Source organism: Mustela nigripes, chromosome 8 (assembly GCF_022355385.1).
Source record: "Mustela nigripes isolate SB6536 chromosome 8, MUSNIG.SB6536, whole genome shotgun sequence".
In the NCBI taxonomy this organism is placed as follows: Eukaryota; Metazoa; Chordata; class Mammalia; order Carnivora; family Mustelidae; genus Mustela; species Mustela nigripes.
Genome location: NC_081564.1, coordinates 23125185 through 23141659, shown reverse-complemented (window position 1 = coordinate 23141659; position 16475 = coordinate 23125185). Strand labels below are relative to the sequence as shown.

General features: G+C 56.9%; 1 protein-coding gene across 2 annotated transcripts in view; it reads right to left on the bottom strand.

The window, feature by feature from the left end:
* The window catches only part of OSBP2 (oxysterol binding protein 2), a 156968-nt gene that overhangs the window by 21868 nt on the left and 118625 nt on the right, over nt 1-16475 (bottom strand). For both annotated transcript variants that reach the window (XM_059408843.1, XM_059408842.1), the window contains exon 3: nt 8896-9152. In XM_059408843.1, the coding sequence (XP_059264826.1) occupies nt 8896-9152 (257 nt within the window). The remainder of the gene's footprint in view (nt 1-8895; nt 9153-16475) is intronic.

The following is a 16475-nucleotide window of genomic DNA, read 5'->3' as shown; positions in this document are numbered from 1 at the left end:
AGCTCTTAAATGATGCAAGGCACCAGGAATGGGCAGAACAAAGGAGCCCAGCCTCTGGACCCCTCAAGGGCATTGCCTGCTGCCTACCCTGGGCCAGGCCTATAGCCTCCTGGGCCTTGGTGTCCTCAGGGGAAGAAAGTCAAACCCCAGGAGTCCTGCAGAGTCCCTGATTCCATGACCCGTTGAGGAATCGCCCTCTGGTGGGAACAAGTTTCCAGTTTCCGAGCCCTGTCCCTTCCTCCCACTCCCAGGGCTGTGGAAAGGATCCCCGAGATGAAGAGATGTGGGGTCCTGTGGGCAGTGTGGAGGATGGGGAGCCTGCCAAGCTGCTCCAAAGCAGAGTGGGAACCCAAAAGCCCGGGACAGAAAAGACAGCTCTCCCTCGACCCCGTACTGGGGCTGGCTCTGCTCAGCAACAGGCTGGGGGGCTGGGAGGCTCTGCCTGTCCACCAGGGGCTCTCCCTTCTCAGAAGCCCCACCCAGTGAAGGCGGCTGTGAGGCCTGCTCACCCAAGCTGTGTGAGCTCTGAAGGGAGCTGCTGTGGGTCATCCTGAGGGGATCCTGTGGGACAGACCAAGTGTCTCTGAGCTGGAAACCTTTGCGCAGCTGTGCCAGGAGGAAGGAGGACAAACTCTAATCGCTTTTTTTTCCTAATCCTAATCCAGACAATGACCTCGCTGTCCCTAAAGACGGGCAGGTGAGCAGGGTGTGGGGTCAGCCAGCCTGGGTCCGATGACCATCCTGTGTGTGGCCCAGGGAGCCTCTCAAGCTCTCGGGAGGGTCTGCAGAGCCAAGACCCTGGTTAAGCCTGGCCTTCAGGGATCACTCGGGAAGCACCATCTCCCGTGTTGTCTCCCCTCTAGACGGGACCATGAGGAAGATGCCAGAAGACTGTGGGATGTTAGGGTGGGTGACCGTTGGGACTCATGGAGGAGGTGGAGAGATGGGCCAAATGGCCAGAGGTTGCAGGTTGGGTGAGTGCCAACTGAGAGGGCCAGTTTGGCGATGGGCTCTGTCTCTAGCCACCAGCACACAGCAAGTTCTGGTAACCATGGATGCAGGAGGGATGGGAGAAAGGCCTGCACTTCCACCTGTGGTCAGACAGAACCCGCCGGATGTCTGACTGCCAGATGTCTGGCCTGCAGGGACCCTCAGGCTTTAGGGCTCCCAGGTGAGTCGGCAGCTGGACCCTTTGGCTCTCAGAGTCATGGGGGGCTGCCCATCCACCATCTAACCCCCCACACTGGTCCTCACATGGCCAGCCTGACTGCGGACCTGCCTCTCACTGGCCTTCTATCATAAAAGGAGCCAATAGGACAAAGTCGTTCAGAGTGCTCATCTCCTCGAGCCATTGTGCGTGGCCAGAAGCTCACAACTGGGGACACACTGGGGTCAACAGGGTCTTTCCTTCTACTCCTCCCCTAGGAGCAGCAGGCTGCCCTCAGTGCATGCCTCCCAGTGGCTGGAAGGGGCAGTGCTGAGATATAGGCCAGGCTTGCAAGGCTCAGAGGTGGCCGCAGCAGATGCCCAAACATCCAGGCCTCCAAGACCAAGAGTGGGGACCCGTGGAGTCCCCACGGAGAGTGTGGAGTCACGACAGTAGCGCTGGGCTAACCTAGGAGTTGTGGGGGGAGGGCTGTGGGGGAGGTCAGGCCCAGCCAAACTGCCACACTGCATCTCCAGCACCCTCCTGGCCCCTAGAGACCAAGCAGCTCCCAGGCCAGGCTGGACCAGCCACCTGCCTGTGGCCCCACCTCGCCCAATGCCCAGAACAGACTCCACGCTCATGGGCGCCAGCCCTTCGCAAACACCGGGCAGGGGGATGGTCACGGCTTCTCCCCAATGTGACTCACTTGTGGCACTGGAGAGGCAGGTTTTCACTTCAGTTCAAACTTTAAAATAGCGCTTTCCACATTCAAAATAGTTTACCCCTTGCGCACAGGAACCAGCACCATCTGGCCGCCAGTTTGCCAACTGATTTTAAACAGTTACAGAATCTATTTTTATTCCTCTCCCCAGGCCCCAAATGAGCAAGCTGTCAGGAGCGGAACAGCGGTCAGCTGGACCTGCCCACGAGCCCCAGAAGGACCGGGCAGGCAGCTCCAGGGCCGCTACCCCCTGCTCTGCTTGGGTGGGCGCGAGAACCCCTTCGTGATCTCCAAATGGGGCTGAGAGAAGCCTCAGAGTATTTCCAGCAGCAAAAGAGCTCTGGTCTGGGCTTTATTTCTATGATGCCCCAAATATGAGGCTTTGTCTGTATCTGCACACATCTCCCAGCTGGCCCTACTTGCCCCACCCTGTCCACGCCTGCCTGCACTTTTTTCTTCCAGCTCCCTTCAGCTGGACTGGGGGCCAAGCCCCCCTGAGACAGGCTGCACCAGTGCCTCTCCCCACAGCGTCCCCGCCTTCGGAATCCGCACCCTCATCCTGCCCCACCACCTCTACTGCAGGCACCAAACGGTGTGTCTTGCAAGCCACTACCTTCCTGGGTAAACTGAGAGCCCCCAAGTGTGCTGTCTGTCCCCTCAGGCCCTTGGAAGTAGGCCTGGCGGGCATCCACCCTCTGTGGGCCAGTGCCACTTCCTGCCTCCACTGGGCACCTCGGCCATCTCTCATTTACTGAGGGGCTCCCCCCGACCCGGCTCTGCTTGCTCACTGGCTGATCAAGACCTTTTGGGGAAAGGCCCTCCTGCATCTTATCTGCATCTGTAGGACTGACCGCTGGACCCCAGTCCGGCACTGTGACGGCGGAAGTAGGGATAAGACAGTAAGGGGCCCCCATTCTTCTAGTGGCTCCTTCCCACTCCTTGCAGTGCCCCCGACCCCGAGACCAGATCCCTCCTCTGCACAGCCACTCTGTGTGGGCCCTGCTGTCAACAAACCCAGCAAGGGGCTAGCCACGCAGCTCCTCCCAGCAGTCAGAGCCACCAGCCCTTCGTAAGCAATGTGATGGGGAGTGCGCTTCTCAAGGGGCTCCACGTGCCTGTCCTTACCTCACCTGTGGTCCATGCTCCAAGCAGCAGGAGGCTATTGCAGAAACTTGGGTTGGACCACAGTCCTCAGCTGCTGGAGCCTCATTCAGAATGCAAAGTGTGGTGTTCTCCATGAGCGTAAGCACCCAGTATATCCTGTGAGCAACTCTATCTCCCCAGGCCTCCCCTCCACCATTGCCACACTCCCCCCTCCTCTGGCATCCGCTGCTCCAGGCCTGCCTGAGAATCTAGTGCAGGCTCTTCTCCCCACCTCCCTCCAGGTGCCGTCCCCTCCCGCCAGTGTGCAAGGGGGGGCCTCCCACCCCACCTCATCAGCCTGTTTTTTTCCCTCTGAGGGTCTTCTGGCCTTGAGCATGCCTCATCATCTGTGTGGTCCCAAGGGGTTTCTCCAAGGGGTCTTTGTTCCCTGTGTGCCCAGGGCCTAGACCAAGGCCTGACTTGATTAGGGAGGAATTCCAGAGGGCCTCCTACACCCGCACAGTCCCCCCGCCCCTTGCAAAGTGCTCAGTGCCTGTGAGCCAGGCCAGCCCAGCCTGAACTCACTGCACCTAAGGGCCCTGGGGTGTCCCTGTGGCTGGAGGACCTGAGTCCTGGGCCCCAACATAAGTCACGAACTCTGAGGAACCTCTCACATCTCACCCCCCTGAATGTCCATGGCAATACCGAGGGTTTTTTCTGCGGGGAGCAGGGGCCATGAGGCTGGCATGCAGGCCTCACGGGCCACCCTTAGGAGGCTGGGATCACCTGGCAAAGCGCAGGTGTGCTGGGCCTGGTGACGGGTGGTGTGCCTCAGCCCTTCGGCACAGACCCCACAGCCAGCATTGCAGGTGGTCCAGGGCCCAGTGGCTATAACCCCAAGTGCTCGTCGAATAGCCAGGCCTGCCCCCACCATAGGCAAGATGACTGCTCTGGGCCTCAGGGTGACACCTGACTAACACAAACGATGTTGATGACAAGGAAGCCACAATGACCCCAACCTCATGTGGCTGTTGTGAGGCGCAAACAAAGGCACAGGAAGAATGCTGGCGGACTGCTGTTGTTACCGGTCACCTTCCCAGTGGCCTGTCCTTCAATTCTGCTTTACCCCAAAGATGAACTTACAGGAAAAGAGAATGAAAACTGGAATTGACTCTTTTCCTTTATGGAAACGAATACCCAAAGCAGGAGCTGGGAAGACAGATTAACTCGACCGCGCTCCACCTTACACCTGGGACCAGCCCGATGCGCCCGCACACCAGGTGCGCCCTGGGTCCCAGGAAGGACGCGCGACGCTGGGGCGCTGAGGTTAAAGACTCCATCTATGAACCAAAGTTGTTTCATGGTGCCTTGAGGTCCCTCCTCCGATGGTGGGCGAGTTCACAGCTACGCAAACAGCAATGATGCAGGGGCCCATGGGGCTGCTTCGGATAAGACTTGCAAAATTCCCCCTCCAGGGAGCGCACCACCACCCCAGCCCTGTGTTCCCTACCTGCTCGTTCTCACTTGAGGCCGAGGCTCCGGAGGCTGGGAGCTGTGCTACCCATGGAAGCTTCAGGGTTTCCCTGTGGGCTGCCCAGGCCAGCAGGGGTGGGGGTGGGGGGATGGACAAGATGCTGCATCCACGGAGGCCGCGTGGACAGATGTGGTCCCTATTCATACCTTTCCTTCCTGCCTGTGAGGGACTCTCCTCACTGGTCTGGGCCCCACTCCGTGCCTTCTGCAGGTCCTGCCTTGGCTCCCAGGATGTCCAGCTAGCTCCCCAGCAAGGGGATGGTGGATATTGGTCATCCAGGCTTGAGCCCCTCTCCCAGCCAAATGTGAACCTCCCCAGCCCTTCCCTAGGCCTTCTACACATTTGACCTTCAAAAGTGGGCCTCTGAGCTACTGTCCATGCTGCTCCTTGAGAAGGCTGCACAGCCACCCTGAGGTGTGACAGGCTATCACCGGGTGGGTCCTCTGGATCATGAGCTCCAGGGGCAACGCTGAGTCCCTGCCTGGCACAAACCCAGCGAAGGCTCAGTGGGAAGCTGCTCAGGTCTGGGTTCAAGTTCCAACAGCCAGGCCTTTCCTAACTGCAGGAGCCATGTAGACACGGCTTCACCAACCAAAACCACGAGCGGAGGGAGGGGGCCAGGACTCAGTACAGCCCTCTTGTGAAAAACGCAACTTATGAGTTAATTTCATAAGTCTCACTTCCTATTTCTCCGTGACCAGGCTGGGTCATTTCTCTGCAAGATGGAGTGACAAGTGGCTCTGGCTGAGGGTTGCGTGCCAGACCCACTTTCTCACTGACCTTATTCAGGCGAGGAAATGGAAGGAGCATGGCTCTGTAAATGGTAACAGCAGGCAAACATGAGATGTGGGCTACTTAGAATTCTCTTTTCTGAGATATGACACCCATTTGGGTTCCAACAGCACATACTGGGCACTCCCACTGGGTACTCCCAACTGCTGTTGGGGACACAGGTGAGTTAAAATCCGAGGCAGATGTCAAAGTAACTGGGGAAAGTGCACAGTGAGCTCAGTGAAGCACAGCAGTGTCCGGTGGTTCCAGAGGGTTCTAGCCAGAAGGAACAACTTCCTGATAAGGAGCGTGGACAGCCTCCCGGCCCTGGTGACATCCATGTGGGATTCTAGAGGATGTAAAGGAATCTACCAGGTATCTAAAGGGTGGGGAAAATTCTAGAAGGTACAGCACAGGCAAAGACACAGAGAGGTGGAACACTGTGGCACTGTTCAACATTCCTGATCCAGAAACTTGTTCTGAGCCTCTTGATTCCTCCAACATTTACGGAAGGGAAGGGGTTGTGCTCCACTCAAGGTGAGTCTCACTGCACTGGCCCCCTGGGGGCAGTGGCACAGGAATGGGCTGTGTCACTAACCATGGTTCCTATGGAATGGTCTAAGGAATTGTCCAGCCTCCCTTCCCTGCTGGGAGCTAGGGTCTACAGGCTTGGAAGGTTCCCAAAACACCTTTTCCCAAATCTGAAGGAGATTTGATTGTCCCTCTGACTTTTCTCCTGAAGGCTCAACAACCCCAGACTCTTGGCCATCTTGGGTAAAAGTGAAGGTGACCCAGCTGGTCCCTCTCTGTGTGTGAAGAGTGCTGCTTGCCCAGGACCCTCTACAAGATGTGCTCCTCCATAGGCTCTGGCCAGCCATCCCTCATTTTCTTCTCCACTTGTAGGACTCAATCTCAGTCAGAGCCCACGACGAGGTGGAAAACCACAGCCATTCGTAGTTCACAGGAGGGAGGCCTGCCCTCTAGTGGCAGTGGGAATAGATTCCCCAAACTCAGGTATGGGGGGATGCTGGAAGCTTCCCTCCAGAGAGCAAGAGTATCCGGTCAGGGTGCAGGAGGGGGCGTTGCAAAGGGATCTCAACAGTGGGGAGAAACAGGTTCCTCCTTTCATAGCAAGAACTGGAATGACCTGGGGAACCACAGTTTGTGCCTTCTGGGGACAACGGGGGTAGCCTCCACTCATCCTGGGTCCCCAGCTTCCCAGGAAGTGCCCTGGTATGGCTGTAGCCTAAAGGTAAGACACAGAGCAGGGACTCAGGTCCTGAGACTGGGGGGCTTTACCCTGGTGATGCAAGGCCCCCAGTCCGTGTGCTGACCACAGAGAGGAGGGGGCCTTTGCCACCCTTGGAGGTCTCATCCTCACTGCCTCTGAGCATGTGGGGGCATCATTGCCCCCATGAGCCTCACTGACCTGACCTTGCATTTTGGCTCGGATACCTACCAGCTGGGTGACCCTGGGCAGCTTGGGTGACTTCTCTGAGCCTTGGTTTCCACTTTGCACTAACCTAGTGGTATTAACAAGGTTGTAGCAAGGGGTGAGTGGTCTTGGGTGTGAATGCACATGGCTTCCTTAGTTACAGATCCCTGGTCCAACCCCTTCCTTGTAATAGGGGTAGAAGCCAAGGCCTGGCCAGGGGTGGGGATACTTTGTCCAGGGGGCCTCTGCAGAAAGTGTGAGTTTAGACATTTGGGGTCTGACAACTGTGTAAGTGAACTCCCTGCCCAGAACTGACTCAGTTCCCGCCCTGTGAGGCATGATGTCAGGAATGGGTCCCAGGAGAAAGGCGGGCCTCTGCACAGGTCTGGGCTGCCAGCACAGCCCGCTGGGCCCAGCCCCTCACTTCTGGGTGTGCCCCCTGACAGAGGAGATAGGTGGGAGGGACCCTCACATCAGGTTCATGGCAGCGGGTGGGCAAAGCCCAACCCAGGGTGCAGCTCTCCGACACTCTGGGGGACTTTCCCAGTGCTGGAACTGCAAACAGGGTTCTGTAACTCACCCCAGGGGCTTGCTTCCCATCAAACAATTCATTACACACTTAGATGGTGCGCGGTTTCTATGGCTTCCTAACACAGATGAGCCTCTGATGTCTGATAAAAGATTTCTGCTAAAGACACCAGCTGAGAAGCTCATTATCTGGGAAAAGTCAGAGCTGCTTACTCGAGACAAAGCCTATTCGGTCCTGGCAGGCGGGGAGGCCGTACCGGGGAAGCCGTGAGTGGGCGACGGCCTCTGGGCCCAGTGGGGAAACACAAGGGCGTCATTCTGTCATCAAGTGCCTCATATCTGGGCCTGTCACTGCAAGAAGGGCAGTGACCCAGACCCTAAGAGTCTGGGGGCTGTAAGGAGGCTGGCTGGCCTAAGAGGGAGAGCGCAGAACAAAGGGAGTACAAACCGATGATGGGACCGACCCACAGGGCAGCCTCTGGGCGGACACGCCCAATGCACCCCCAGATTCACCCCTGTGTGTGTGGAGAAAGGTCTGCGCTTGCTTCAGGCCCCGGGCTACAGATTCCTCAGGCCTCCTCCTGCAGCAGTGGCAGCTCCAGGGGCAGCGTGGGTGCAGGGAGGGTGTGTGTGGAGGTGGGTGTGGTCCACTCTCCCTACAGGGACTGCCCACAGTCCCAGTGAGCCAGACCTGGGGCAAGTCTCTGATGGCCACAATTTTACCCCAAGGTCTTGGCCCCGCCGTGGGCTCTGGCGTCCACTTTCCCACTCTTCTCTTCTGGCTCGGCTCTGGTTGAATTGTCTTGATTGGGAGGCTGGGCACTAGTACCGCCCATTGTTGCTGGCCGGCCTGATGGCCTGCCTGAGCCACCACCTCTGGATGTGGCTACCTCTTCTGAGGTGGCCTCCACTTCCCCACACCTCCCCCTCTCTGGTCTCCTTGTCCCGATATGCCCCTCCTGGGGGCTGTCCACGGGAGGAAGCTGTTGCGGTCAGACCTTTATCTACAGGATGGAGGCCTAAAAGAGCATCCACATCTTGGGGAAAAACTCATGGGGCAGGAGTAAAAAGGGCCCAAAAGCCCAGGTAAGCATTATATTCTTTGCCTCCATGGACAGACCCTCCCAGCTCCCAGTCACAGCAATGTGGCTTCCAGAATCCCGGGGAAAGTGGCGATCCCCAAGGCTGTGCCTCTCAGTTTATGGACTGTGGCTACTCATTTGGCTATTGTCAGGTTGGCACGACCCCTGGCAGGTGCACCTTCAAGCTCTCCTGGCTAAGGGAACCCACGGCACCGGGCCTCCAGCTGCACACCTGCTCCAGGGGTCACTGGACCCTGATCCTGTTGCTTCTGAGCAGCGTACTCAGGGAAGGAGCAGTAGCAGCCATTGTGGATCAGCATGGCCGCCTTGTCCCCAATGTGTGGGCGGAGCCACCTGCTCCACCTGGGGCCAGGGCCCCAAGCTCCCATCAGGATTCACACTTCACTGGGGTCCCCAGCAGGCAGCTACAGACCTTTGGGAAATGACCTGAGGCCACCAAGAAATGGAGCCCTGGTTTGTCAAGCACCCTGGCCACCACCTACTTGGGGACTGCGGTGCTGGTGACAGGGAGTAGCTCCTTCTGGGAGCCCTGTCCCCAGTGTGTGGGGGCCAGCAGTGCAGGTGGGTACTTACATTGATCATAGCATTTGAGGTGATGCGAAAGAGGGTGGCCCGCTCATTCACGGCCTTCAGCTTCTCACTGCTCTCATAGGGGATTTTGAGGCCGTCCAGCTCACTCAGGGAGCGCTGGAGCGCAGCGCCATGCTTGGCGATGAGGTCATTGCACGTGCTGAGGTCGTCCAACTTCAAGGAGAGGCTCTGGATGGTGCAGTGTAGCTCGCTCTTATCAGCTGGAGAGGCAGTCTCGTCGTCGTCGTCCCCAGAGTCATCTGAGGAAGGGAGAAGGGTTGCCATGGTGGTTAACTGGCCAACACAACACTGAGAAGCCCATGTGGCCTGGGTCCAGGAGGAGGGAACAGATAGAGCCCCCCCCCCCCAACCAAACAGAGTGCCCTAACTGGTTCCAGCTCCTGCTCCCGGCCAGCCCTCCAGAGTGGGCGTGGGCCCTCCTGAGTCCATGGGAGGAAACGGAAAGGGGGACCAGCTTGACAGACAGTGCCTGCCCCGCACTGCGGAAGGGGCAAGCCTGTAGACACCTGCCTGCGTGGGGGGCACTAGTCCCCTAAGCTGTGCCACATGGGCCAGGGTGGCCCTTGCTGGGTGGGGAGGTGGAGATCGCCGCAAGGAGCAGCTCCTGTCACAGACGAGGGACACCGGATGAAGGCCAGCTCCTCTCCCCACATCATGGTCCCAGCCAAAGCCAACCCATACTTTCCTGTTGGCCTCACTCTACCCCGAGCTCCGCGCCCAACAGCCGGCCACGCTGAACTGCCCTGTTCTGTGCAATACCTGAGTGAGTGCTCAGGCTTGGGGCCTCTCCCACAGGGCCCTCACTGCTTGCAACCACCTCCTAGTCCCCCTACCTCCTCAGAGGCCTCACCCCTACCCAGACCCAGCCTCATCTTCAGAGCCTGCCTAAAGACCCCCAGGCCAAAGTCATCTTCCCCTGCCCTGCTTCTGCCCCCCAGCCTTCCCCACCCAACTCCCCTGCACGAACAAGGCCACTCTCATTTATCAAATCCCTTTAGTCCAGGCATGGGCCATGGCATCTCTGTGGCCTTGTCAGGATAGGGACGATGCCATCCCCCAGGGACAGACAGGTAGCTGGGGTCCCCCCGACCAGTCTATCTGCCTCTGCAGCCACCCTCTTCACACCAGGGTCAGGCGGGTGCCCCCTCTCCACTGGCAGATCCGCTCACTTCTCAAAAAGCTGCCCGGGTGCCCTCAAGGGGACATTCTTGGGAGTCTGGGGTGCCTTGGAGCCCAGCCCACTGCAGCCCTGCCTGTGTTCAAAGGCAGGGTGGTGGGGACCTTGTGGTTGGGGGGGGGCGCACTGCTGTGGGTGGGGTAGGTGGGCAGCTGGCCTGGGCTCTGCTCCATGCGACCATAGAGAGGCTGTCGCTGGCACGTGAGTGTCCAAGCCTATAAGTGACAGGGGTTTCTGAAATGTCTTGTTTCAGAAACAATCAGCACAAAACGTTTTTTTGGCGGGGAGGGGGGCGGGAAGGAAATCTGTAACCCAAGATACAAATTTTTTTACAAAAGCAGATACTGTGAGGGAACAGCTTTCTTCCCATGACAGACAGGGCTCATGGGGGTGGCTGTGGCTGAATTATGACTCTGAGCCTGCCCTGAGCAGGTGGTGGTGCCAGGCCGGCTGGTGGCCTGGGACCCGCATGGGCTGGAGGCTGGGGGTGCAGTGGGCCAGCAGCATCCAGGCTGGGGCAGGGGCTCTCCCTTTCCCCACAGTAGCTAGCCCAGCGACGGCTCGGAAATGACCTGGGGTCTGGAGACGCATGTGCGGCGCCAGCCTCTGGGCCACCCGCTCGAGTGGGGTGAACGCTGAGTCTCACGCACTGAGTCTCACGCACAGCCTCACTCACTGTCAGCAGACAGTGAGAAGGGAGGAAAGGCACATTCTTGGACACCAAGCCACCCATTTCGGGCGCTGTGGTTAAGGGGCAGAGCTGGATCCGAATCCAGGTCTGTCGAGCATCAGAGCCTGGGCACTCAGTTACGATATAAGCTCCTGTCACCTTTCCAGGCTCAACAGGTGTTAACACCCAGAATGGCCCAGAATGGCCAGTCACCGACCAGTCAGAGCAAGGGCTTCTGTACACTGGGAGGGCTGTGTGGGGACACACCAGCTGCGGGTCAGCCTGAATGGGACCCCACCCTCCCACCCCGACACACATACCGTTCTCTAAGCAAGAAGCACAACCAGCCTAACTTGGAGCCTCTGCCTGTGTGGTGGGCAGAGTGGGTAACCACATTTCTACTTAACTTGTTAATAAGCAGCTCTTAGGGTCCAGGTCCAGCAGCCAGGGACGTGGGGATGTACTTGTTCTGTTCCCAAATCATGGGCTGTGTCATTGGAAGACTCTTGGGTCAGCGGTTCCTGACCAGCACAGTGTGTTCTATGGGGGTGGGCAGGGAGATTCCGTCCCAGAAGGACGTGGGATTGGAAGAATGAGGGAGGCAGGGCAGGTGCAGGGTGGAGGAGAGGGAGGGAGTGGGTGAGTGAAGCAATGAAGGATCTTGGGCATTTCACAGGAGGCCTGGCAGGGGTTCTCGGTGGTATGCACGGAGATGGCGGTCACACACGAGAGGGCAGTGTCTGGACAAGAGCAAAGGCAGTAGGGGCGAAGGAGCTATTTGGAGAGGAGGGATGGTAAAGGACTTCTGGCTCCACCGAGAAGACTGAACCTTCATTCCTTGGCAAGAGGGAGAGTAGGGGCACTCGAGCAGAGATCCATGGGAAAGACAAGACTGGTGGCAAGTGGCAAGATGAACAGAGAGATCAGAGCAGCCACAGGAGGCCAAGGGCTGGAAAGAACAGGACCTCTGAACCCAGCTGAAAAGGGCTGAAGGCCACACCCACCCAGCTGCAAGGCTATGACCCTCTAGTAACAGCCATGATCCCAGGCAGAATCAGTCCCTGGCCAGTCCTCGAGGGTGAGGCCTAGCAAGTCATGTGTCCTGACATGTGGCCTAGCTGCTCACTTACCCCACAGTGTCAGGGGCTGTTTCAGCTGAGCACAGTGCTATGAACAACCCCCAACTCAGGCCTGGGTGGAAGCAGAGCTAAATAAACCCTGGAAGAGGACTCTGCCTCTGACATGATGACCTCTGACCATGCTGAGTCTCCAGGTCTCAGTGTGGGGTTGGGGTCCTTGCAAGGAGCAGACTCACATTAGAAAGAGAGATGAAACTCGTTATTAGAGGCATAAATAAAACTATCACTGTGACATTACTCGAACTAGAAAAAATAGTGAATGGCATTGAATTAGCTTTGGCTTTCTGAAGGATAAACCAGCAGCTACCCCTCAAGGGCGGAAAAATGGCTCTTCAGCTTCCATGGCTTGCCTCTTCCTTTGATGGGGGAACTCCACTGCGGGGGGAGAGGCTGTAGTGGAATTTGGTCCAAAGGAAAGCAAACTTGTATGCACAAAGTTGTTCAAGCCTGTGGCTCTCAAGCTTATGGCCTTGGGAGTTCTCAAGCTTTTATGACCGTTTTATGACACTGCCTGTCCCCTCTGTTTAAACCACATCTCCACAAAACAGCCAACACTAACATATCCACAAACGTAAAACCCTACAGAAATTCTGCAACTCTATGAATGCAAGAAGAGCAGCAACTGAAATCTAGGGCGAGGTCAAAGCCAGGCTCATGGGCCACAGGAGCTCCTGCCCTGGCCTGCCTCAAAGCCCACATGAAGACCACAGCTTAGTGTCCTTAGCAGCTCTGGGGGGGAGGGGTGGTCAGGTTGTCCTAGGGTGGCATAAACATAAATGTTCTACTTTCCCGGGCGCCTCCTTCTTAGCTACTGCTTTATCTCTGTTCACAACAACTGATAGAGCTTTGGGGGAGGCAGACTCTGGCCCTAAGATAAAGAATAATCTCACTGCCCAGTGAGGACTCTAAGGGTGCTCCCGGTCCTCCCCGTCTTCTGCTGCACTCATTTCTCCTCATTTTCTTCAGCTGTGGTCAGCTGATATAGGGGTAGCAAGAGCGTTCGGGCCCAGCCTCTTGGGCCGTCAGGTGACACCGCTTGTGGAATGTCTAGGCTGAGCCCAAGAGGACAGACTGATCCCTGAACTCCTTCCAGAGCACAGGTGCCTTTAGGTCATGCCCATTGCACCCAGGCCCATGCCTTTGCATTAAGATGGGAAAACTGAGGCCCAGACCGAGGAGAGGGGCTTGGTCAAGGTCAGACGCTGGAGCCACAGCAAAGGCAGCTGTAATTAGCTTTTACTGAGTCCCTCCTCTGTCAGACAGGGCCCAGACCTTTCCAAATGGCTAAGACGCATTTGCTAAGGGCTCGGACCCTGGGACCCAGGACAGATGACCCAGATACCTTTCCCAGGAGAGGAGTCCATGGTGGTGGTGGTGGGGGGGGGGGGCTGCTTTATGCGCCTGATATCAGAGCCTCCTCCCCAGGCGGTGGGATGCCGGCCTCTGATCACAGCAGCTGTGGGATGCCGGCCTCTGATCACAGCCACGTACCAGCTGCTGCCATCAAGGGCCCACAGTGCTGGGGGGCACTTAGGCCTGCAGGGGCACAGTGGTGGGGCTCACTTCCTCTCTCAGCATAGCCAGGGGACAGGCAGGAGAGGGTAGGCAGGGGGCTGCCTTTACTGGGCAGCAGGTGTGAGCAAAGGGGCCAGTGAAAGCACCCCAAAGTACACAGGGCACCTGTCGTTTGCTTGGTGAGGACCTTTCTGCCCATCCTTCCCTCGATCCCTTCACCAGGAATCTTGGTCCCTTCACTGGGGTTGAGTCTTTCCCCTTCGCTCCACGACAGGCCCTGTCACCCTGGCCCTGCAGTGTCCCTCACTGCCTGCCTCCGCTGAGCTCCCTGCAGCCACCTGCTCTGCTTCCCCCATCTGGCTTCCGGCTGGCTCTGCACCGGGCTGGGGCCCTCTGGGAATGCAAGGGCTGTACTCGGACCCAATCGGGTCTCAGCAGCTCACAAAAAAAAAAAACTCTGGAAGAGGCAGCTTCCCACTGCGCAGTGAGGAAGCAGCTGGATGAGAGGGCAGTGTCCTAACCGTGCACCCTTAGCACCCCCATTTCACAGCTGAGGAAACTGAGGCTCAGAGCAGGAAGGGTCCAACGGGTGTGAGGGGCGGAGCTGGGGTGTCCCATCCCCCAGCCCCTTCATGGGCTCATGGGCTTATCCTCCCACAAAGCTCATGCCTGCTTTGCAAAAAACTGACTGCTGTCGTGCTGTGCTTCCCAGCGGGGCTGCTAAGACCACCTTTCTGAACTCCCACCACGCTTCCTTGGGCCTTGCTTGGTGCATTGCTGCTCCTGGCGTGCTTCTAACACTCAGATCAAACCTCCCAGCAAAGCGGCTAAGCAGGAGCCTGTTGACTGGCTCTCCGTCCTTGGAAGCTGTGGTTTCCGAAACAGGACACTGGGCCTGGAAGATGGAGAAGCCGACTCTGCTCTTGATCTTCCCCAGGGATGGCACAGGTCTAGACGACCTGCACCTTCTAATGAAAATGAATTCTCAGTAACTGCGGGGGATCTCAGCCTGACATTCCTTAGCCGGTGGCACTCCCAAGCTCCAGACTACAGAACACTAAAGAACAAATTGATTTGGCCCCTGAGGCAGACTCGGAGCTCGAGATGAGGTGTGGGCAGCTCTTGGGACTGTGGGACCATGTGAAACAAATGCGCCAGCCTATTCTCAGACACCACCATTTCTAGAAAGGCACTGATTCCTAATATGCCCATCAGTTTTCACCAGCTACATGCAAGAATGAGTTCTTTCTGTGAGAAGAGAATATATCCCAGGGCGTTGGGTGGCTCAGTAAGTTGAGCGTCCGACTCTTGACGCTTGATGCTCAGGTCATGATCTCAGGGTCATGAGATTGAGCCCCATGTTGGGCTCCTTGCTGGGCATGAATCCTGCTTAGGGTTCTCGCTCTCCACCTCTCCCCTTCCCCGACAACAACAACAACATGAACAACAACATGAAGAGAATAAATCCATAAAACTCAGCAGTCACGGGGCGCCTGGGTGGCTCAGTTGGTTGAGCAACTGCCTTCAGCTCAGGTCATGATCCCAGAGTCCTGGGATCGAGTCCTGTATCAGAATCCCAACTCCATGGGGAATCTGCTTCTCTCTCTGACCCTCCCCCTTCTCATGCTCTCTCTCTCATTCTCTCTCTCAAATAAACAAATAAAATCTTAAACAAAACAAAACAAAACAAAACAAAAACCTCAGCAGACACAACTTGCCTGTCCATCTTGGCCAGGCCCGCAGAGCCTGGCAGTGGCCTTTCATCCATGGCAAGCTCTCTGAATATGAGTTTCCAACCTTTGGTTGCCATACTGGCTTGGCTAGTCCTCCTCCAGCCCCCTCATGCATGTCCTTCCTAGAACTTCAGAATGTGACCTTTTTTAGAAGGGTTGTTACAGATATAATTGGTCAAGATGAGGTCATACTAGAATAGGGTGGCTCCTTAATATGATTGATGTCCTTAGGAGAAGAAAAGACACTGAAATATATGTGATGCAGAGACAGAGAGACTGGAGGGACAGATATGTTCTCAAGCCAAAGAATGGCAAGGACTGTCGGCAACACTGGAAGCTGAGAAAGGCCTGGAACAGATTCTCCTTAGGCCCTCAGAGGGAACAGCCTGGCCAACACCTTGATTCCAGATTTCTGGCCTCCAGAACTGTAAGAGGATGAACTTCTATGGTTCTCTGCCTCTGGTTTGTGGTTGTTTGCTATGGCAACCCTAAGGAACGAAAACAGTGGCTTAAAACCACACTCATTTGTTCCTGACGGTTGTGAAGATCATAAGTTGTCCAATCAAGGTGTTTTAGGGCCCTGAAATCAGTCCTAAAGTCAGGGCTGCGTTCCTCCTGGAAGCTCCAGGGGAGAATCTCTTTCTTGTTTCCATGCCTTCTCTGGGCAAGTGGAGGCTTCCCACATTCCCTGGCCTGCAGCCCTGACCCCATCCTCAAAGCCAATGGAGTAGGGTCCCCTGGACCCTGACCCTCCGGCCTCCCTCCTAGAAGGACGCTTGTTATGACATTGGGCCCACCTGGCTAATCCAGGAAAGCCTCCCCATGTCAGCATCCTTAACCACATCTGCAGGATCCCTCCATCATGTATGGTAACATGTGCATAGGTTCTGGGAATTAGGACATGGACATCTATGGGGGCCATTATCCAGCTCCACACAAGGGAGCTGTGGCTGAGTTCAACACTGGGCCATCCTGTCACCTGCCATGGATCATCACATTTGACCTACTGCCCTGGGGTGGTGTGGTTCCTGGATGCTCTCCCGTTAAACTGGGAGACCCCTCCCTGGGCACAGAGTCCTCACAGGTCCCTGTGTACCCCCAGCCCCCAAAGCCTGGTACATAGGTCTTCCTACTGCTCAGAGAGGAGCTGAGATCTGGCCAAGCAGTCCTGCCTTGACCCCACCTGGCTGGGGGTTAAGTGCACTCCTCTCCAGGTGTGGGGATATCCACAGCTGCTCTGGAAAAGGACTTAAGTGCCCAGCATGCAGCCAGTGTCGAGCCAGGACTTACTGGACCCCCGACCCCTCCACATCCTAGTCATCCTTACC